This window comes from Lampetra fluviatilis, chromosome 65 (assembly GCF_964198595.1).
Source record: "Lampetra fluviatilis chromosome 65, kcLamFluv1.1, whole genome shotgun sequence".
NCBI lineage: Eukaryota > Metazoa > Chordata > Hyperoartia > Petromyzontiformes > Petromyzontidae > Lampetra > Lampetra fluviatilis.
The window spans coordinates 5,008,915-5,030,832 of record NC_136339.1 but is presented as its reverse complement, the minus strand read 5'-3'; the positions used below and the strand labels follow the sequence as shown (position 1 = coordinate 5,030,832).

Below are 21,918 nucleotides of genomic sequence, written 5' to 3'. Positions count from 1 at the left end.
GTGGGACAAAGTCATTGTTATGCAAGTCCAAGTCGAGTCGCAAGTCATTAAATTCATGACTCGAGTCTGACTCGAGTCCAAGTCACATGACTCGAGTCCACATCTCATAGGTGGGACAAAGTCATTGTTATGCAAGTCCAAGTCGAGTCGCAAGTCATCAAATTCATGACTCGAGTCTGACTCGAGTCCAAGTCACATGACTCGAGTCCACATCTCATAGGTGGGACAAAGTCATTGTTATGCAAGTCCAAGTCGAGTCGCAAGTCATCAAATTCATGACTCGAGTCTGACTCGAGTCCAAGTCACATGACTCGAGTCCACACCTCTGGTTTAATGACATATTTATATATTTATGTGATCTAACCCAAAAAAACCTGTACTATTGGTCGTGAAAGCCTACTGCGTGTTAAACTGACTTAGTGGCTGAATGGCGGGTTTTGGTATTGGTGGGTACGCGCACGCACACACGCACGTACACGCGCACGCACACACGCGCGTACACGTGCACGCACACACGCACGTACACGCGCACACGCACACACGCACGTACACGCGCACACGCACACACGCACGTACACGCGCACGCACACACGCACGCGCGTACAATGCGAACGACCAAAGCGATTTGTGTGCCGTGAGACCAGAGCACTCTGCGTTCACACGGCAGTCATGGCTCGGAACTTGGGGTTTGATGTCACGTTCGTCAGCTGTAAGAGGGAGAGACAGACACATAGAGAGGGGGGGGGTAGAGAGAAATAGAGACAAAGAGAGAGACACGTAGAGAGAGACATAGTGAGAGAGACACACACAGAGACACACAGAGAGAGACATAGTGAGAGAGACACACACAGAGACACACAGAGAGAGACATAGTGAGAGAGACACACACAGAGACACACAGAGAGAGACATAGTGAGAGAGACACACACAGAGACACACAGAGAGAGACATAGTGAGAGAGACACACACAGAGACACACAGAGAGAGACATAGTGAGAGAGACACACACAGAGACACACAGAGAGAGAGACATAGTGAGAGAGACACAGGGGCGAGACACACAGGGAGAGAGACATAGTGAGAGAGACACACACAGAGACACACAGAGAGAGACATAGTGAGAGAGACACACACAGAGACACACAGAGAGAGACATAGTGAGAGAGACACAGGGGCGAGACACACAGGGAGAGAGACATAGTGAGAGAGACACACACAGAGACACACAGAGAGAGACATAGTGAGAGAGACACACACAGAAACACACAGAGAGAGACATAGTGAGAGAGACACAGGGGCGAGACACACAGGGAGAGAGACATAGTGAGAGAGACACACACAGAGACACACAGAGAGAGACGTAGTGAGAGAGACACACACAGAGACACACAGAGAGAGACATAGTGAGAGAGACACACACAGAGAGACACAGAGAGAGACGTAGTGAGAGAGACACACACAGAGACACACAGAGAGAGACATAGTGAGAGAGACACAGGGGCGAGACACACAGGGAGAGAGACGTAGTGAGAGAGACACACACAGAGACACACAGAGAGAGACATAGTGAGAGAGACACACACAGAGACACACAGAGAGAGACGTAGTGAGAGAGACACACACAGAGACACACAGAGAGAGACATAGTGAGAGAGACACACACAGAGACACACAGAGAGAGACATAGTGAGAGAGACACACACAGAGACACACAGAGAGAGACATAGTGAGAGAGACACACACAGAGACACACAGAGAGAGACATAGTGAGAGAGACACACACAGAGACACACAGGGAGAGAGACATAGTGAGAGAGACACAGGGGCGAGACACACAGGGAGAGAGACATAGTGAGAGAGACACAGGGGCGAGACACACAGGGAGAGAGACATAGTGAGAGAGACACACACAGAAACACACAGAGAGAGACATAGTGAGAGAGACACAGGGGCGAGACACACAGGGAGAGAGACATAGTGAGAGAGACACACACAGAGACACACAGAGAGAGACGTAGTGAGAGAGACACACACAGAGACACACAGAGAGAGACATAGTGAGAGAGACACACACAGAGAGACACAGAGAGAGACGTAGTGAGAGAGACACACACAGAGACACACAGAGAGAGACATAGTGAGAGAGACACAGGGGCGAGACACACAGGGAGAGAGACGTAGTGAGAGAGACACACACAGAGACACACAGAGAGAGACATAGTGAGAGAGACACACACAGAGACACACAGAGAGAGACGTAGTGAGAGAGACACACACAGAGACACACAGAGAGAGACATAGTGAGAGAGACACACACAGAGACACACAGAGAGAGACATAGTGAGAGAGACACACACAGAGACACACAGAGAGAGACATAGTGAGAGAGACACACACAGAGACACACAGAGAGAGACATAGTGAGAGAGACACACACAGAGACACACAGAGAGAGACGTAGTGAGAGAGACACACACAGAGAGAGACATAGTGAGAGAGACACACACAGAGACACACAGAGAGAGACGTAGTGAGAGAGACACACACAGAGACACACAGAGAGAGACATAGTGAGAGAGACACAGGGGCGAGACACACAGGGAGAGACATAGTGAGAGAGACACACAGAGAGAGACATAGTGAGAGAGACACAGGGGCGAGACACACAGGGAGAGAGATGGGGTAAGAGGGGAGAGGTACAGAGAGAGTTTAATGTTGTCATTTACAGTTTAAGAATTACATTTTCCAAGCTTCACCTCCGATGAGCACGTTGGCTATGTGCAGTACGAAAGAAGTTCAACTTACTTACATACTTACATGTAATAAAGTACCGTACTTATGAATGGTCTGTACGACTGATTTATATTGAAAGACACTGAGACCATGTGGTTTATATGTTGGTCATTCTGTCGGGTATCTTACCTCTGACAGGGAGTCCGGGAACCCGACATTGTCTAAAGGATCTGTGGAAGAAAATAAAATACCCCGGTTAGATGCATGCCCTGGTCCCCCTCAGTGGGTAGGTGGGTGGTGGGTGGGTGGTGGTAGGTGGGATGTGGTGGTGGGTGGTGGGTGGGTGGTGGGTGGTGGTGGGAAGTTTAGTGGTTGGGCGGTGGGTAGTGGTGTTGTTAGTGGGTGGGTGGGTTGGTGGTGGGTGGGTGGTGGGTAGTGGTGTTGTTAGTGGGTGGGTGTGTGGTGGGTGGGTGGCGTTGGTGGTGGTGGTGGTGGGTGGGTGGGTGGGCGGTGTTAGTGGGTGGGTGGGTGGTGGTGGTGGTGTTGGTGGGTGGTGGTGGTGTTAGTGGGTGGGTGTGTGGTGGGTGGGTTGGTGGTGGGTGGGTGGGTGGTGTTGGTGGTGGGTGGTGGTGGGAAGTTTAGTGGTTGGGCGGTGGGTGGTGGTGGGTAGTGGTGTTGTTAGTAGGTGGGTGTGTGGTGGGTGGGTGGGTTGGTGGTGGGATGGTGGTGGGTGGGTGGGTTGGTGGGTGGGTGGTGGTGTTAGTGGGTGGTGTGGGTGTTGGTGGGTGGTGTTAGTGGGTGGGTGGGTGGTGGTGGTGCGACGCTCGCCTTGTGATTTTGTGGAGTTAGAGTATCGGTTGGCGTAGGAGAAGTCGGCACCGGCTGGCAGAGACATCTCATCCACGCCTGCGGGGAGCGGACGGTCAGGACAAGCGGTCGCCATGGAAACAGCACCGGCCAGCCAATGGGCACTCAGGAACGCGCACGAACGACGTCATCGCCGTCGTCGCCGCCACGTCGTCATCGTTGCCGCGTCATCGTCGTCATCGCCGTCGCAAGTCGTCATCAAAGGCGCGGTCCCCACCACCTATCCCCACCCCCACCATCCCCCTGTGTGTGTGTGTGTACGTGTGCGTGTACATGTGTGCATGTACGTGTGTGCGTGTACGTGTGTACATGTGTGTACGTGTGTACATGTGTGTGTGTATGTGTGTACGTGTACGTGTGTACATGTGTGTGTGTACGTGTGCGTACGTACGTGTATACATATGTGCATATGTGTGTACGTGTGTGTGTACGTGTGTGTGTAGCGGTTAGCGCGTTGCGCTATGAACCTGGCGACCCGGGTCAGATTCCCGCTCATGGCCAACACCAGTGATGATTATCTGAACCGGTCCTGGGCCTCCGCTAGGTCGACTCAGCCTCAAATGAGTACCTGGTACGGTGTGTAAACATCGCCACTGGGGAGACAAAGGCGGTCGGGCGTGGTGCTGGCCACCCACCCCCCTCGTGTACCGTTGCGGCCTTCATAGGTGCTCGCTAACAGCACTTGCCCCTACAGTCTGTTAAGGCTATATGGGAGATCTTTGTCTTTATCTTTGTCGTGTGTGTGTACGTGTGTGTGTGTGTGTATAAACATGGTAGTGTATAGCGGTTAGCGCAGGCCGCTATGAACCCGACCACCCGAGTTCGATTCCCGCTCACGGCCACCAACACCGGCGACGATTATCCGAACCGGTCATGGGCCTCCCCCTAGGTCGACTCGACCTCAAATGAGCACCTGGTGCGGTGTGTAAACATCACCACTAGGGAGACAAAGGCGGCCGGGCGTGGTGCTGGCCACCCACCCCCTCGTGCGGGTGGGTGGCCAGCTACTCGCTAACAGCACTTGCCCCAACAGTCTGTGAGAGGCTACACGTGGGATCTTTGTCTTTGTGCGCAGGAGGAGGAGCGTTAAACATTGACACTCACTTGGGGGTCTCACTGAGCTGCGATCCATTCTCCAGTCGTCGTCGTCGCCTGCACGCCACGCAAACACGCTACTGTCACGGGGTGGTCACGCTAACGTCACGTGGCAAACACGCTAACATCACGGGGCGATCATGCTACTGTCACGTGCCGAACATGCTAACATCACACGGCGAACATGCGACCGTCACGGACCGATCACACTACTGTCACGTGCCGAACACGCTAACGTCACGCGGCGAACACGCTAACGTCACGCGGCGAACACGCTAACGTCACGAGGCAATCACGCTAACGTCACGAGGCAATCACGCTAACGTCACGAGGCAATCACGCTACTGTCACGTGCCGAACACGCTAACATCACGCGGCGAACACGCGACGCAACATCGGGCAACTTTCCCGCGACGTCACCATGGCGATGTCGCCGCGACAACGTGCCGCCATTTTCTCCCTGGTGAAGTAATTTCGTGAGAAATTTCGCGCGAAAACGTCGATCGGCTTCTCGTTGGCCGTCCCAAGCTTTGACTGGGCCCACCTCCCTCCTGTTCCAACCCCCCCCCCCCGCCCGGGTACGCTCGGACCCGAGTGGCCGTCGTGCTGCGAACGTGGCCTCACCGCGTGCTCCTCTGGAGAGGTCGGGCGTGTAGGAGTTGTAGGCCGGGTTCGATCGCCCCATCGTGTCTGGGACGGGAAGACACACGCGGGGACGTCGAGACATGGAGCAGCACAGACGGCAAACGCAAAAGCCGGTCCCACCACCTTCCCTGCGTCTCGCTCGAAACTCCGACCCGGCGACCCGGTCTTCCCGAGGCTCGGCACGGCCCTCGTATGGCTCGGTTTGTGCCAGTGGAAAAGCAACATGGGCCATGCCAGGCTGGCTCAGCACGGCTCGGTTTGTGCCAGTGGAAAAGCAACCCGTACCGCACCAGGCTGGCTCAGCATGGCTCGGTTTGTGCCAGTGGAAAAGCAACCCGGGCCATGCCAGGCTGGCTCAGCACGGCTCGGTTTGTGCCAATGGAAAAGCAGCCCGAGCCGAGCCAGGCTGGCTCAGCACGGCTCGGTTTGTGCCAGTGGAAAAGAAACCCGGGCCATGCCAGGCTGGCTCCGCATGGCTCGGTTTGTGCCAGTGGAAAAGCAACCCGGGCCATGCCAGGCTGGCTCAGCATGGCTCGGTTTGTGCCAGAGGAAAAGCAACCCGGACCATGCCAGGCTGGCTCAACATAGCTCGGTTTGTGCCAGTGGAAAAGCAACTCGGACCATGCCAGGCTTGGCTCAGCACGGCTCGGTTTGTCCCAGTGGAAAAGCAACCCGGGCCATGCCAGGCTGGCTCAGCACGGCTCGGTTTGTGCCAGTGGAAAAGCAACCCGAGCCGAGCCAGGCTGGCCCGGCACGACCTTGGCATGGCTCGGTTTGGTGTCAGTGGAAAAGGCGTCGTCCCACCAGTGTGTGCGTTCCCGTTGGGGTGGAACGACGTGTTGAGCGTGCCGTTCCGTCCGCCCACGGCGTCGCCCGTCGTCCACGGCCTCTGGTGCTCCGGGGGTGGCTCCATGCGTCTGCATCAACAAGGCCGTCAACAACGCCGTCAACAACGCCGTCAACAAGGCCGTCAACCACGCCGTCAACAAGGCCGTCAACAAGGGTCGGCATCTGAACCCACGACCTCCTGTACACCAGGCAAGATAGCTAACATCTCCTAGCTACCGTGATGATGATGAGAGACACACACAAACTACAAATATGCAGCAGCAGGCGTCAGGTTCAGGATTGAACCCACGACTTCCTGCACACCAGGCAAGATAGTTAACATCTCCTAGCTACCGTGATGATGATGAGAGAGAGAGACACGCAAACTCCAAATATACAGCAGCAGGCGTAAGGGTCGGGATCGAACCCACGACCTCCTGTACACCAGGCGAGGTAGTTAACATCTCCTAGCTACCGTGATGATGATGAGAGAGAGAGAGACACGCAAACTACAAATATACAGCAGCAGGCTTCAGGGGTCAGGATCTAACCTACGACCTCCTGTAGACCAGGCGAGGTAGTTAACATCTCGCCATGCTGAGGTCAAGTGGCGTGTGACCTCGTTGGTTGCAACGGAGAAGCGGGGGAGTGGGGGGGGTGGGGGTGGGGGGTTGGGGGGGTGGGGGGGGTGGTGGGTGGGAGGTGGCCACCACCACCAACTCACCTTACGGTCTCCACTTGAGTCTCTGTGGGGAATGGAGAGGGAGGGAGAGGAAAAAAGATTGATTTTGTTGCACAATTGTAAAACACGTTAAATCTTTCATTTTAAAAGGGGGGGGGGAGTGAGGGGGGCAGTGCGGGGGGGGGGGGGGTAGGGGCCCCTCACTCGTGTTCTTGTTGGATTTGGGCGGCGGGCTCTTTTTCTGCTTGCGCTTTCGTCGGCACATGAGGATGAGCAGCAGCAGCAGCAGGAGCAGCAGCAGGCCACCCACTCCGCCCACCACGCCGCCGATGATGGCCGAGCGAGTCGCAGGCCACGGGTCCTCTGTGACGCGGGGGGAGGGTGGAGGGGGAACGTGAGTTAGTAAGGAAGTCTTACTTGTGCGTGTGGAGAAACACAAGGTAGTGAGTCGTACGTGCGTGGGGAAATACAAGTTAGTAAGTCTTACGTGTGTGGAAAAACAAGTTAGTAAGTTGTATGTCTGTTGGGAAACAAAAGTCTTACATGTGTAGGGAAATACAAGTTAGTAAGGAAGTATTACGTGTATGTGGAGAAACACAGGTTAGTAAGTCTTACAGGTGTGTGAAGAAACACAAGTTAGTAAGTCTTACAGGTGTGTGAAGAAACACAGGTTAGTAAGTCAAGTGCATTTCTTATCTTGCACTCTCACGAGTCCAGTCTGTCACGAATGTGCACCGATCACATGTACGTAGTGAGCTCTTTGGAACGACACCTCAGGCTCAGGCACGGATTCCCCATGACGTGAGCCCTGTTACTCCTTCCAGGTCTAACAGGGACTGCGCTGGTAGCATCGCCCCTACTGGGCATCTGTGAAAGAAGAGCCTCATAGCTCATCGGACTTCTCCAGTATCAATAAATGTTCCGATTCTGGTACGAGGTTCGCGCGCGGCGGGCAATGGCAGATCGCCGTGGGCTGAGAATTGACGTGGGTCCGCTGAGGCCCGGTGCGCGTTGATCAGCAAGATAGTACGGAGTGGACAAATGCATACTCTTGGAGACGAGTTGCCATGGTTTAACAGAAAGCTGGTTTAGCTCGTCTCATGTTGAGATGAGATCATACAACCAGAAGTTTCACATGAGCTGTGGCGTTTAGCACCGCGTCGCCTGCGACAGGGCAGTTAGGGCACGTGCCGTTGGCGAGGAGTGGTAGCGCCTATGTACATAAACACCACACCCAGACAAAGGTCCCCCAATGTAACCTTTAACAGGGCAGTTGGTGTGGCAAGTTCTGAAAGTTTGAAGTGTAATTAAAAGTTTTAAAAAATGTGCAACAAAAGGGCATTCAATAAAAAAAATGTGCAAAAAAATATTTAAAAGCCAACAAAGTAACTTCGGAGCCAAATTCCACAGGCCAAACGCAGAAAATCTCGAGAAAACGCTTTCCATCTCTTCCACCAGACCGCAGATTAGAAAAAATAGCTACCTAACAAAAACACACACTGGCGTAACAGCAGGTCAACGACGGAAACCGTCCAACCAAAATAAACCACGCTGCAGACCTATCAGAGCGACAGCCGCGCTAGACTGCTGTCCCGTGCACGGCACCGCAGTGAACTTGTAGCTCCCCCTGTCCTTCACTTGCGCCAGCTTTACGCGCAGGGACCCATTGGCGTAGGCCGCAGTCCGTCCGACGTAGCCGTTTCCTTCGGAAAACTCCTGCGGCTCCGCTCCGTTCCCCGGCAGGATCCAGCTCGCCACCGCCTGCTCGCCGAACGTCCAGGTGACGTTCACCTTTCCGAAGAAGGCATAGCTCAAGGACAACGTGGAGTCGAGGCCAGGCGTCGAGATAATAGAGGTGCTGGGCACGGTCAGGTTCGCTGCGCCGCTGGTCGTCGCGCCTGCGGAGCAGTCGGGAGAGCGGTGGTGACGGTGCGGTTCTGTATTTTCACATCAACGGCGCCATTTTGTTTTCAGGGTCGCCATTTTGTTATTTTTGCAGTGAAGCCATTTTGTGGTTTTCATGACGCCATTTTTTTATTTAAAGCGCGGGTTTTGGCTCATTGTCAAGTTCCCCCCGGGGCTGCGACGATGTCAATCTGAGTTGTGGAGGGAATTATAGATCTGGAGGGAAGTCTGGATGTGGATGCTGGGCTACCTGAGCAGAAGGGTGGGGGCCACCCGAGTGGTGGGTGGGGTTGTGATGTCGCTCATGCTCAGCACATGGAGGTCCGCTCGCTTCTTCCTTGGGGGCTGGTGGGTTGAGTGGGCATGGCTATATAGGCGTCAGTGAGGCTGACAGAGGGAGGTAGCAGCTCCCAGCCCACCACGAGTCTCAGCTGAGCCTCGCAAGACATTGGCAGGTCTCAATAAATTGCACGCTAGACTCTATTGGGAAGAGACGGTTGAATTCCCACAAAATTACCCCCGTTGTAATTCACTTGTACGAAGAGGTGCTAGGTGGATTGACACATTTGAGGGATCGTGAGAAACAGCGATGGCTTGGGAGGATAGGCCATCATCCAGCAGTGGTTTGTGCGGCTGACGGCGACTGGACGATGCCGCCGCTACTGCTGCGGCCCCCGAGTACAATGGCTTTCCGCGTTTATCCGGGATCTGAATACGCCGAGATACTTTTCATCATCACGAATCAGGGGCGAGGGGACCGTTCAATAAAATTTGGTGGAGGGGGTGGTGGTGGGGGAGAAGGGGAGAGGTGGTGGTGGTGGAGGGTAGTGGGACCTCTTCTCTGTCTATCTCTCTCCATCCCTTTACTCACATTCGAGCTCCAGCAGCACGGGCGTGCTCGTCCCATTGCTCACTGGGTTCTCCGCACGGCACGAGTAGCTGCCGCGGTGGCTGAATGCCAAGTTGCTGATGGTGTAGTTGGCGTAGAGGAGGTTCGCGGCAGTGGGCTTGAGCGTGGCGATGAGGTCGCCATACTTATAGAAGGAGAAGACGAGGCCGGCGCCGCTGGTGACGCTCGCTGCCGAGCACTGCAGGGTCGCGCTGCCACCAAATTTGGGCGGCGAGGGCGGAAGGAGTTGCAGCATCGCGTTGGTGATGACCTCTACGTGGAGTCGTATGGTGGTGGTGGTGGTGGGTTGGAGGGGGCAGAGAGGGTGAGGGGGGAGGAGATTGATGGATAAGTTCAAGCGGTGAGGTGGCGAGGCACGAAGGGGGGGGGGGGAGGTTTCACAATGGCCGTGTCGGAAGCACTGAGCAGACACGGTTAGAGGTCATGGGTTCGAGACATGGGTCTGGCTGTGTGTGTCTGTCTCTTCACAACTGGGCTGCTAAAATGCGTCAAGTTGGCACAGTAGGGGGTAGAGCTTGGTGCATCTGCCGGTTATCTCAGTCAGCCCACCCATGGCACCTGCTGGGTCTGTCCCGAGATCTCCTGTGTTTGAGGTGTCTTAACTCAACGTGTTTCTTTATTTCTTAGTTGCACAAAAACGAGCGTTTTCTAAAGTTATATCTTCGCCTGTTCACGTACTGCATCACCCTGTCGCACGGTAAAAGACTGTATCCACTCGTTCCTCACCCGGCTCTTCTCATAGCCCCACGTTTATACTGCAAAAACCGGAAGTGACGTCATGGGTTCAACCAACGGAGCATCTAACCACAGGGGGGGTTTCTAAACAGTTGTAATATTCCAAATCAAATACAACCAGTCCGTCAACAAATGTATGACAGATGTACATCAAATGTATATACAGAAATAATACACTCACTTTCTGTCTTATGGCTCTTACATTACCAGCCCCTAATTGGCTAGGCAGGGAGCATACCAGTTACTCTTAACTTTAACCTTAAGAGCCACAAACTCTAAATAATAATCTTTACTTATAACAATAATAATTTCTTGTATTTCTGCCACTTATTGGCTGTCTTGAGCCTTCTCTTTATCTTATCCGTATAAATTTCGATTTAAAGCTTTCGTGACTGCAGGGATTCATCTTCTTGGTTCTTTCGGTAAAGTCACGTAGAAGGGAAGTAATAAAATAATAAAAATAATTATTATGTTTTATTTTTATTATTTTATTACTTCCCTTCTACGTGACTTTACCGAAAGAACCAAGAAGACTTATCCGTATACTTTAATGCTGGTTCTTGTAACAGACAGAGCTTTTTAATAGGTCGTTCTAGTGTGCTGAACTTCGTTTTAACACACACACACACGACAGACTGAACTGTTGGAGTCTGGCATGGTCTTGATAATTCTTCTGGCTGAAGTGGATTAAGTCGATCTCAGCCTGGGTCAAATTTTACACTGTAAGAAGTTCATTTTCCAGTGTAGCTTTAAGTTTCTGCATGCACTGCTTGAGAAGTATATTCTGCCCCTCTGGGTTACTTTCAGGCTGACTGATTGTAGCTCAAAACTCTTTTATTTTATTCCTCAAATGCAACAGAATCGCTTTCAGTCGGAAAAACCATGCCACTGCATTCTTCAGATGATACCAACTTGAGTAGTGATTGACAAGTCTGTTCACTGTATTAGAGTTCTCTTTGATACCGAGAAGATTGACTGTTACCGACTTCTTGATCTCATCGTCATCTGAGTTTTGACTCATTTGAATTGGTCGTTCGTGCCATTCACTTGGAGCCATCCACAGGAATTTGGGTCCCCGAATCCATTTTTCACTTTTGATGAAGTTTTCAGCTTTCAAACCTCTTGAAGCATGATTTGCTGGGTTCACTAAGGTATTGAAATACTTCCAATGGGTCGGTTCTGTGGCCTCACGGATTGTAGCGATCCTGTTTGCCACAAAGGTCTTGAAACGAGTGGTTTCATTCTCTATGTACTTCAGCACTGTAGTGCTATCCGTCCAAAAGGTAGACTCTTCGAGCGGCACTTGATGTCCTTGTCCGAGCATCTTATCCACCTTTATGGCTCTTTCTTCTCCTGCGATAGACGGTATGACATCTCTGCTGTTGCTTACCCACTTTGTCAAGTAGAATCCCTCACTAGAACACAAAGTTCGGAGATCTCTTGACAGAGTGACAGCACGGTCTTCGATGACACAGGCTTCAAGCAGTCGTCGTTGTAGAAGTTCATGCGTACTGTGTCAACCGCCTCTGGTGTTGACTCGGTTCTTCCATCTTCGGCTGTTCTTCTTAGTGCATAGGATGCACAGCTGGGTGATGAAGTGACTCCAAACAGGTATTATATATTATTATTTTATTATGTTTTATTTTTATTATTTTATTATTTCCCTTCTACGTGACTTTACCGAAAGAACCAAGAAGAGGTACGCAGTCATTCTGTACTCCTCTGTGTCCGCCATCGTACCCCAAAGTTCTTTTCCAAATCTGGTCAACACACCATTGAGAGTGTTGGCGAGATTGGGTCTTTGGAGTAACTGCTCATTCAATGAGGTTCCTTGGTATGTTTCAGTGCAGTCGAAGACTACACGGATCTTCTTTTTCTTTGGGTGGTACACCCCATGATGAGGAATACACCACACTCTTCTGTCTTCTCGTTCCAGCTGCTTTTTAGGCACTTTCACAGCAAAGCCCTTTGCAATGTCTCTCATACAGATTTTGTAGTCCTCATGGAAATCTGGGCTCTTGCTCGGCCTTCTCTTGAGACTGCTGATGTGCTGCCTTGCAACGCAGCAGTTGTTCAGCATTTTCATATTCTCACTTCTCAATGGCAAACCAGTGGTATAGTGTCCATCGGCCAGTTCTGGCAAATTGCCTGATGATGCTGGATGCAATTGCCAGCGAAACGTCGTACTCAAAAATTGTAAATGTTGTGGTTTCACTCTTCAACACACCGGTGGGCTAAAGTAGTGAACTATTTGTCTTTTGTCAACGTGACATTTTTGCTGATTGGCCGTGTCGGGTGGTGGAGGGTTACGACACATTTATAAATAACGCGATCTAACCCAAAAACATTTATTATAAATAATATTGGTCGCGAAAGCCTACGTGTTAAATATGCTGACCTTGTCACAAATTGCATGAACTGATGGTCGTCTTGTGACATCTCTGGTTTGTCCTCACAACTGCGTTCTGAGAAGTCCGTGTTGTATTGTTGGACTAACAGTTCTTCAATGTTTGAGATGGAGATACGGTTTGCTGTGAAACTTTGCCATTTTCCATTGGCATCTCCTGTTCTCATAGGTTCGTTCACTACCCAGCCAAGAGTGGTCTTGATTGCGTAGGGTCCATCACCTTCACTATTTATCACCTTCCATGGTTCCATTGCTTTGTGTGCATTAGTTCCTATCAGCAGGCCTACCTCTGCCTCAATGCGTGGGAGGTGCACTTCTCTCAGATAGGGCCATCTCTCAACATCATGCTGTAGTGGTATGTTTTCTTTCTTCACTGGAATGTCACTGTGAGTGAAGACCATTGGCAGGTCAATATAATCTCCCTCTTCATGTCCACTCACTTCCAGGTCTGACAGGATATAACTGTGTACCAACTTCTCCTGACCCATGGTTCGCAGAAGGATTTCAGTCCTACTGCCTCTGACGTTGAGTTGTTTCCTCAGGGTTTCAGTACAAAATGTCGCTGAACTCCCTGGATCCATGAATGCGTATGTCTCCACACTCGCCGCACTTCTTTTGGATTTGATTTTCACTGGGACAATGGCGAGAATACAATGTCCGTCTCCATCCCCAGTGTAGCCACAAGTTTGATGCTTAAGGGACGCAGTAGCACTTGAGGCTATCTTCTCTTCAGTCATGCCATCTTCATTCCTTTTAGAGGTGACACAGTTTTCTTTAATGGACGTGCAGCACGCTTGGATGCTTCAGGTTACACTCTTGACATGTCATTCTTTTCTTACACTCCTTGCTACGGTGCCATTGTATAAGACATCCAAAGCAAAGTCTTCTTTTCTTCAGAAACTCAATTCCGTCTTTCTGTGGCTGTTCCCTGATCTTAACGCAACAACCCGGTGTGTGGTTCTTCTCAGAACAAGCACTGTTTCTGGAAGCCATTATCAGGCTCGTATCAACTATTTTTCCGAGGTGAGTATTGTGCTTTCCCCTCTTCAGAAGGCATGACGCTTATTGCAAAACTGCTTCCTTTAAGGCCACTCATCTGATGGGTCTTTATGTCTGCAGTCTTGTCTTTTCCCTTCTCCGCAATGCCTCTGTTGGTGTCCTGCATGTCTCCAAACAGCGGATCCATTGCAACTTTTGCTTGCTTGTCGACGAAGTCCACCAAATCTATAAACCTGCCTCTTCTTCCTCGTCTTTCTTGAACATTGAAGGCCTTCCCTCTCCACTCCTCTCTCATCTTATATGGAAGCTTTGAGATGACCACTCGCATGTTCGTGGGATTATCCATTTCATCCATGTACTCAATATCTTCCATGGCGTTCCGACATCCTATCAAGAACAATGCATGTGTGCAACGCTTTTCCATCTTCATTTTTGATCTGAGGCCACTGCCAAACTTTCTCCATATAGGCACTGGCTATCTTCAGCTCATCACCATAGTGCTTCTGAAGTAGCTGCCTGGCTTCCTGGTAGCCTCTGGTTGGACTCATATGTTCACAACTGCGCACGAGATTTTGTGGTTCTCCACTGATGAATTGTTCCAGGTAATAAAACTTGTCTTGGCTACACTGTCTTACTGTCAATGGTGTGCTCGAAAGCTCTGATGAAGGACTTGTAGACAAGTGGATCACCTTTGAACACAGGAATGTCTCTGAGGAAGATGAGACAAATTTTGCTGTTTTACAAGCATCTCTGTAATCTCGTTCTGATGCTGCATCACTTGATAAAGATCTATTTCATTCCTTTCAGGCATCTGGTGATGTTGACTTGGGTCTGTCTGTAGTATGCTGTACTAGTACCAACCTCTATACCTCTTGAAGGAGTTGATTCAGGGTCCTCGTATGCTCCTATAACATGGGCCGGCTGGGTTTTCTCTTTGTCCAGTCCTGAGATGTTGCTGGATCTTGTCTTGGTCTTGAAGTACTCATGCTTGCCATCCAAAGTGTCCACATATTCTCCAAACACCTTTAGCTTAGCACTGGATGCTGCAATAGCAGTCTCCGATGCCAACTGATCCTTTTGAGCTTTCAGCTGTACTTCTTCAAGCTCGATTTCGTGTTTCTTCTTTAAAGATGCTGCCTTGGCTAACAGAGCTGCATGTGCTGCTTCTTCTAGTACACGTGCCGACATTGTCGATCTTTAAGAGGAAACTATTGAGTCATTTCCAGTTACGGAGCGATGCTCACTTGTGTTTTTGCTCCGTGGAACTGATAGTAATGATATGCTGTCTCCTGGATCAACATCATCTTCATCTTTCTTATCTTCAGATACTTCTGTGATCCACTTTTCCATGGGCTTTCTGACCCTTGTGCTGCCTTGTATTGTAGCTGACTTTGCCATGTCGTCCGCCATCTTGTTTCCTCAGTGCACAACGTGTTGCAAAAGGTTTCAAAACTCTTAAGAGTTATTCAAGGAAAATAACCTTTGCAGATTCGTTCCTAAAATATGCACCGTCTTGGCTTGGCAAAGCGAATACAGCTCACAGTTCTGTTTATGTAACTAGCAGGCTTCAGTAACTCAGTAACGTTTGCTTGTCTTTCACTCTTGGTAACAATCTTCTCTCGTACAAACTTGATGGTACCTTCTTCTTAGACACGAACTTGTTGCCTCCTGCGTGGTGAGACGTGAAGAGCGTTTTCTCTTCTCTCTTGCACGGCTTTCTTCCACGTGAGTAGTAGTCTTTTACTTGTGTAGGCGCAGCTTTCTTGTACCAGAAAATAAGCAACGCCTGAACTTGCGGGAGCAATACATCTGACGCGTGTTTGAGGTGTCTTAACTCAAAGTGTTTCTTTATACCTTAGTTGCACAAAAACAAGCGTTTTCTAAAGTTATATCTTCGCCTGTTCACGTACTGTATCACCCTGTCTCACGGTAAAAGACTATCCACTCGCTCCCCACCCCACGTTTATACTGCAAAAACCGGAAGTGACGTCATGGGTTCAACCAACGGAGCATCTAACCACAGGGGGGGTTTCTAAACAGTTGGAATATTCAAAATCAAATATAACCAGTCCGTCAACAAATGTATGGCAGATGTACATCAAATGTATATACAGACATAATACACTCACTTTCTGTCTTATGGCTCTTACACACCCGACACAGCCAACTAGTAAGGGTTGTCACGTAAACAGAACATGCCAATTCGTCACTAGTACAGCACTAGTGTGTAGTGTATAGTGTAGTGTATAGTAGTGTAGTGTATACGAGTACAGCACACCGGTTGTGTGTTGGAGAGCCAAGCCGCAACATTTACAATCTGAGTACGACGTTTCACCAGTAATAACAACTAGCTTCATCTCTATAAGGAACGAAACAGGAGGACTTCTCCACAAATCTGTCTGTCGCCTGATTGTAATTACTGGCGAAACGTTGTACTGAGATTGTAAATGTTATGGCTTGGCTCTCCAACACACCGGTGGTGCTGTACTAGTGACGAATTGCCACCTTTTGTTTACGTAACAACCCTTACTAGTTGACTGTGTCGGCTGAAATTTACGTGGCAATTGAATCCAAAAAAAGACTGTTGGGGCTGCCACTGAGAAGCAGCGCATAGACATGACCATCCTGGATCTTGGTATCAAGAGGAGGTCATGAGTCGCGCTGCGCATAGGCTTGTTGTTGTTGGCTGTTGTTGTTGGCTGTTGTTGTTGGCTGTTGTTGTTGGCTGTTGTTGTTGGCTGTTGTTCCATGGCCGTGCCGAACTTTATTTCTGTTGTGTCCAGTTCCTGAAAAGGCGCCACGGTTTTCCAGGAGATGTCAGCTCCCTCGCTTTGTAGACAGGAGGTCGTGGCTTCGATCCCCCGACCCTGACGCCGCCCGTATATTTGCACACTTTAGAATCGACGTCGCCACCGCTTCCGGGTATCTAGCTGCTGCTAGAAATTTCCACCTGTTGATGTTGATGACGATGATAAGCCGCCCACTTCGTCGACCTATCGTTTCTGATGGCCATGCCCCTTCTAGACAAAGGGCTACAAAGCAGCTCAGTGGGGGCCTTACCTGGCAAAATAAAACATTGTTATAGCGGCGGCGGTGGCAGCAGTAAGCTTCGAGAGCAGCGCGCGGCGAAACTTCGGACGTCAACGATCCAAACCGCACGCCGGAAGCCTCAACGTAGGGCATCAACAACCCGCGAGAACCGGCGGCGCGGCACAGGGCGGCGAGGAATTACGATCTGCCGATTCGGGTGTAGCGGGGGCAAGGGGAGTGGTGGGGGTGGGGTGATGATTTAGAGCGCAGCTGCGCATTTTGGAAGACCGAAGACTTCGGGATGGTAGGAAACTTGAGTTTAGTCTGTGGGTTCTTGGAAATCACGTATGTGAGCACGGGCACACGCGCACACGCACACACACCGACGAAGATTCCCTCGATAATTGTTTTTTTACCCTTCTATCTGGCAACAAAACTGACACCTTTTTTACAAGGAGTCTTGTTTGCATAGACCACAATACCTGCAGCCATAATGCAAACAAAAAACATAACTCTGATGATATATGCACTGTCCTTGAAGTTGATTGGTCCACACCAATCAACTTAAAGGACAGTCCATATATCAGAATTATGTTTTTTGTTTGCATTACGACTGCAGGTATTGTGGTCTATGCAAACATGACTCCTTGTAAAAAAGGTGTCAGTTTTGTTGCCAGATAGAAGGGTAAAAAACCAATTATCATATTTTTTAATGGCAAATGAGGTTCCAATGGTGAAAATTCCCTCGTGTAGCCTTAACCAGACTGTTTGGAGGCTAGCGCTGTTAGTGAGTAGTAGCGCCTGTGAAGGCTGGCACGGCACACGAGGGGGGGGGGGGGGGTGGGTGGCCAGCACCGCGCCCGGCCACCTTTATCTCCCCCAGTGACGATGTTTAAACGCCGCACCGGGTACTCGTTTGAGGCTGAGTCGACCTATGGGAGGCACAGGACCGGTTCAGATAATCGCCACCGGTGTTGGTGGCCGTGGGCGGGAATCGAACTCGGGTCGCCGGGTTCGTAGCGCAACGGCGTGCTAACCGCTGCGCCACCGCTCCCCAGACGTGCGCACACAACAACAACAACATTCGCCACTAAAGTGGCGGTGACGTCACCACAGCGCCTGTGCCAGGCCAGTTGTACTTTGAGGCCACGTGAAGTGTCGAAGGCTCGCTGACAGGAGGTCACGGGGACAGGCACATACACAGACACACACATGCACACGTAACAATCGGTGTTGGCCCATCTTTCGCAAGCCCAGCAGCCGTGCCAGGTTCCGTGGAGCGAGAGGCAGCCGGCAGCGGTAGCAGCAGCTGAGTGTGGTGGGGATGTTCAAAGGCCTACCTTGAGGTCACAGACCAGACCCACGGTGGCTAGGAGATGTTAACTACCTCGCCTGGTGTGCAGGAGGTCGTGGGTTCGATCCCGATCCTGACAATGCCTGCTATCTATGTGGAGTCTGCATCTCTCTCTCTCTGCCCGTGGTGGTAGCGTGGATTTTTCTCCGGGTCCTCCATTTTTTTCCCTCCCACATTTAGAATGAACGTCACCACGCGTTCAGAGCGATTTGGCTGCCGGTATAAATTTTCACACGATGACGATGATGATCATGAGCCAACTCCGTTGGGCCACCATTTGTGATGGCCAACGTCACTTCTGAAAAAAGAGTCACGCAGCTCAGTGGGGGTCCCCGACACCTGCCTAAATGAAAAATGGTTTCGTTTTCAACAGACCAAGGTGCTATCGCTTAACCGAGTGGCGTGCGACGACTGGCAGATGCACCACCTGCGCCTCCGACACGGTGCCACTTTGCTGTGTGCCAGAGAGCCGCTGTCACGAGTTCCTCCGCACCTCGCCCCCGACCCCCCGTACACCACAAGGTAGCGACCGCTGCCACCACACTCAGCTACCCGCTACCGGCTTACCGTACACCACACTCAGCTACCAGCTACCGACTTACCGTACACCACACTCAGCTACCTGCTACCGACTTACCGTACACCACACTCAGCTACCAGCTACCGTACACCACACTCAGCTACCAGCTACCGGCTTACCGTACACCACACTCAGCTACCGGCTTACCGTACACCACACTCAGCGACCAGCTACCGGCTTACCGTACACCACACTCAGCTACCGGCTTACCGTACACCACACTCAGCTACCAGCTACCGGCTTACCGTACACCACACTCAGCTACCAGCTACCGGCTTACCGTACACCACACTCAGCTACCAGCTACCGGCTTACCGTACACCACACTCAGCTACCGGCTTACCGTACACCACACTCAGCTACCAGCTACCGGCTTACCGTACACCACACTCAGCTACCAGCTACCGGCTTACCGTACACCACACTCAGCTACCTGCTACCGGCTTACCGTACACCACACTCAGCTACCTGCTACCGGCTTACCGTACACCACACTCAGCTACCAGCAACCGGCTTACCGTACACCACACTCAGCTACCTGCTACCGGCTTACCGTACACCACACTCAGCTACCTGCTACCGGCTTACCGTACACCACACTCAGCTACCTGCTACCGACTTACCGTACACCACACTCAGCTACCAGCTACCGGCTTACCCTACACCACACTCAGCTACCAGCTACCGGCTTACCCTACACCACACTCAGCTACCAGCTACCGGCTTACCGTACACCACACTCAGCTACCAGCTACCGGCTTACCCTACACCACACTCAGCTACCAGCTACCGGCTTACCCTACACCACACTCAGCTACCGGCTTACCCTACACCACACTCAGCTACCAGCTACCGGCTTACCCTACACCACACTCAGCTACCAGCTACCGGCTTACCCTACACCACACTCAGCTACCAGCTACCGGCTTACCCTACACCACACTCAGCTACCAGCTACCGGCTTACCCTACACCACACTCAGCTACCAGCTACCGGCTTACCGTACACCACACTCAGCTACCTGCTACCGGCTTACCGTACACCACACTCAGCTACCTGCTACCGGCTTACCGTACACCACACTCAGCTACCTGCTACCGACTTACCGTACACCACACTCAGCTACCAGCTACCGGCTTACCCTACACCACACTCAGCTACCAGCTACCGGTTTACCGTACACCACACTCAGCTACCAGCTACCGGCTTACCGTACACCACACTCAGCTACCTGCTACCGGCTTACCGTACACCACACTCAGCTACCTGCTACCGGCTTACCGTACACCACACTCAGCTACCTGCTACCGACTTACCGTACACCACACTCAGCTACCAGCTACCGGCTTACCCTACACCACACTCAGCTACCAGCTACCGGCTTACCCTACACCACACTCAGCTACCAGCTACCGGCTTACCCTACACCACACTCAGCTACCAGCTACCGGCTTACCCTACACCACACTCAGCTACCAGCTACCGGCTTACCCTACACCACACTCAGCTACCAGCTACCGGCTTACCCTACACCACACTCAGCTACCAGCTACCGGCTTACCCTACACCACACTCAGCTACCAGCTACCGGCTTACCCTACACCACACTCAGCTACCAGCTACCGGCTTACCGTACACCACACTCAGCTACCAGCTACCGGCTTACCGTACACCACACTCAGCTACCAGCTACCGGCTTACCGTGCACCACACTCAGCTACCAGCTACCGGCTTACCATACACCACACTCAGCTACCAGCTACCGGCTTACCGTACACCACACTCAGCTACCAGCTACCGGCTTACCGTACACCACACTCAGCTACCAGCTACCGGCTTACCGTACACCACACTCAGCTACCAGCTACCGGCTTACCGTACACCACACTCAGCTACCAGCTACCGGCTTACCGTACACCACACTCAGCTACCAGCTACCGGCTTACCGTACACCACACTCAGCTACCAGCTACCGGCTTACCCTACACCACACTCAGCTACCAGCTACCGGCTTACCGTACACCACACTCAGCTACCAGCTACCGGCTTACCCTACACCACACTCAGCTACCAGCTACCGGCTTACCGTACACCACACTCAGCTACCAGCTACCGGCTTACCGTACACCACACTCAGCTACCAGCTACCGGCTTACCCTACACCACACTCAGCTACCAGCTACCGGCTTACCCTACACCACACTCAGCTACCGGCTTACCGTACACCACACTCAGCTACCGGCTTACCGTACACCACACTCAGCTACCGGCTTACCGTACACCACACTCAGCTACCGGCTTACCGTACACCACACTCAGCTACCGGCTTACCGTACACCACACTCAGCTACCGGCTTATCGTACACCACACTCAGCTACCGGCTTACCGTACACCACACTCAGCTACCGGCTTACCGTACACCACACTCAGCTACCGGCTTATCGTACACCACACTCAGCTACCGGCTTACCGTACACCACACTCAGCTACCGGCTTACCGTACACCACACTCAGCTACCGGCTTACCGTACACCACACTCAGCTACCGGCTTACCGTACACCACACTCAGCTACCGGCTTACCGTACACCACACTCAGCTACCGGCTTACCGTATACCACACTCAGCTACCGGCTTACCGTACACGCCCAGCGTGACTCTGGGGGGCTCTTCACGCCTGGCCACTGACGACAGTCGGCCGCCACTGCCACGTACCGTAGACGCCCAGCGTGATGTTGCCTTTTCCGTCGGCCGTGGAGAAGTCCCCTATGACCACTGAGTACATTCCGATGTCCGACAGGGCGACCCGCTGGAGGAGCAGCGAGCCGTTGTTGTAGATCGCGATACGCCCCTTGTACTCCTCCCGAGTCTGCGGGCCGACAACCCGGCAAGCAACGGACAACGAGGAGGAGAAGCATGAAGGTTGGAGGGGGGAGGGAGTCAGTGACGGGAGCTTCGTCTTCAGAGCACTGCCTACGAGCCGTCCTGAGGTCCGTCTTTTATACACTTCCCGGGGACTCTCCGCCCCCGGTACCGCCCCCTTGCTGGAACCTTCCAGGGGGCTCTGGAAGAACCCCCCAACCCCTCACCTGGGGTCTGGGAGGGGGTGGAGAACCCGGCCTCTCAACGGCCCGCCTCCCTCTGTCTC

The 21,918-nt window shown here is 52.0% G+C and overlaps 1 protein-coding gene across 1 annotated transcript in view; it reads right to left on the bottom strand.

Moving 5' to 3' along the window:
• Nucleotides 1–280: 280 nt before the first annotated feature.
• LOC144951992 (T-lymphocyte surface antigen Ly-9-like) overlaps nt 281–21,918 on the bottom strand; it is a 35,899-nt gene continuing 14,261 nt past the window's right edge. Inside the window, exons 4-14 of the mRNA XM_078882371.1 lie at nt 21,486–21,639; nt 9,627–9,917; nt 8,410–8,748; nt 7,055–7,213; nt 6,893–6,914; nt 6,145–6,257; nt 5,320–5,385; nt 4,705–4,752; nt 3,562–3,639; nt 2,923–2,963; nt 281–707 (exon numbers count right to left, since the gene is read on the bottom strand). Coding sequence (XP_078738497.1) covers nt 657–707; nt 2,923–2,963; nt 3,562–3,639; nt 4,705–4,752; nt 5,320–5,385; nt 6,145–6,257; nt 6,893–6,914; nt 7,055–7,213; nt 8,410–8,748; nt 9,627–9,917; nt 21,486–21,639 — 1,362 coding nt within the window. The 3' untranslated portion in view covers nt 281–656. The remainder of the gene's footprint in view (nt 708–2,922; nt 2,964–3,561; nt 3,640–4,704; nt 4,753–5,319; nt 5,386–6,144; nt 6,258–6,892; nt 6,915–7,054; nt 7,214–8,409; nt 8,749–9,626; nt 9,918–21,485; nt 21,640–21,918) is intronic.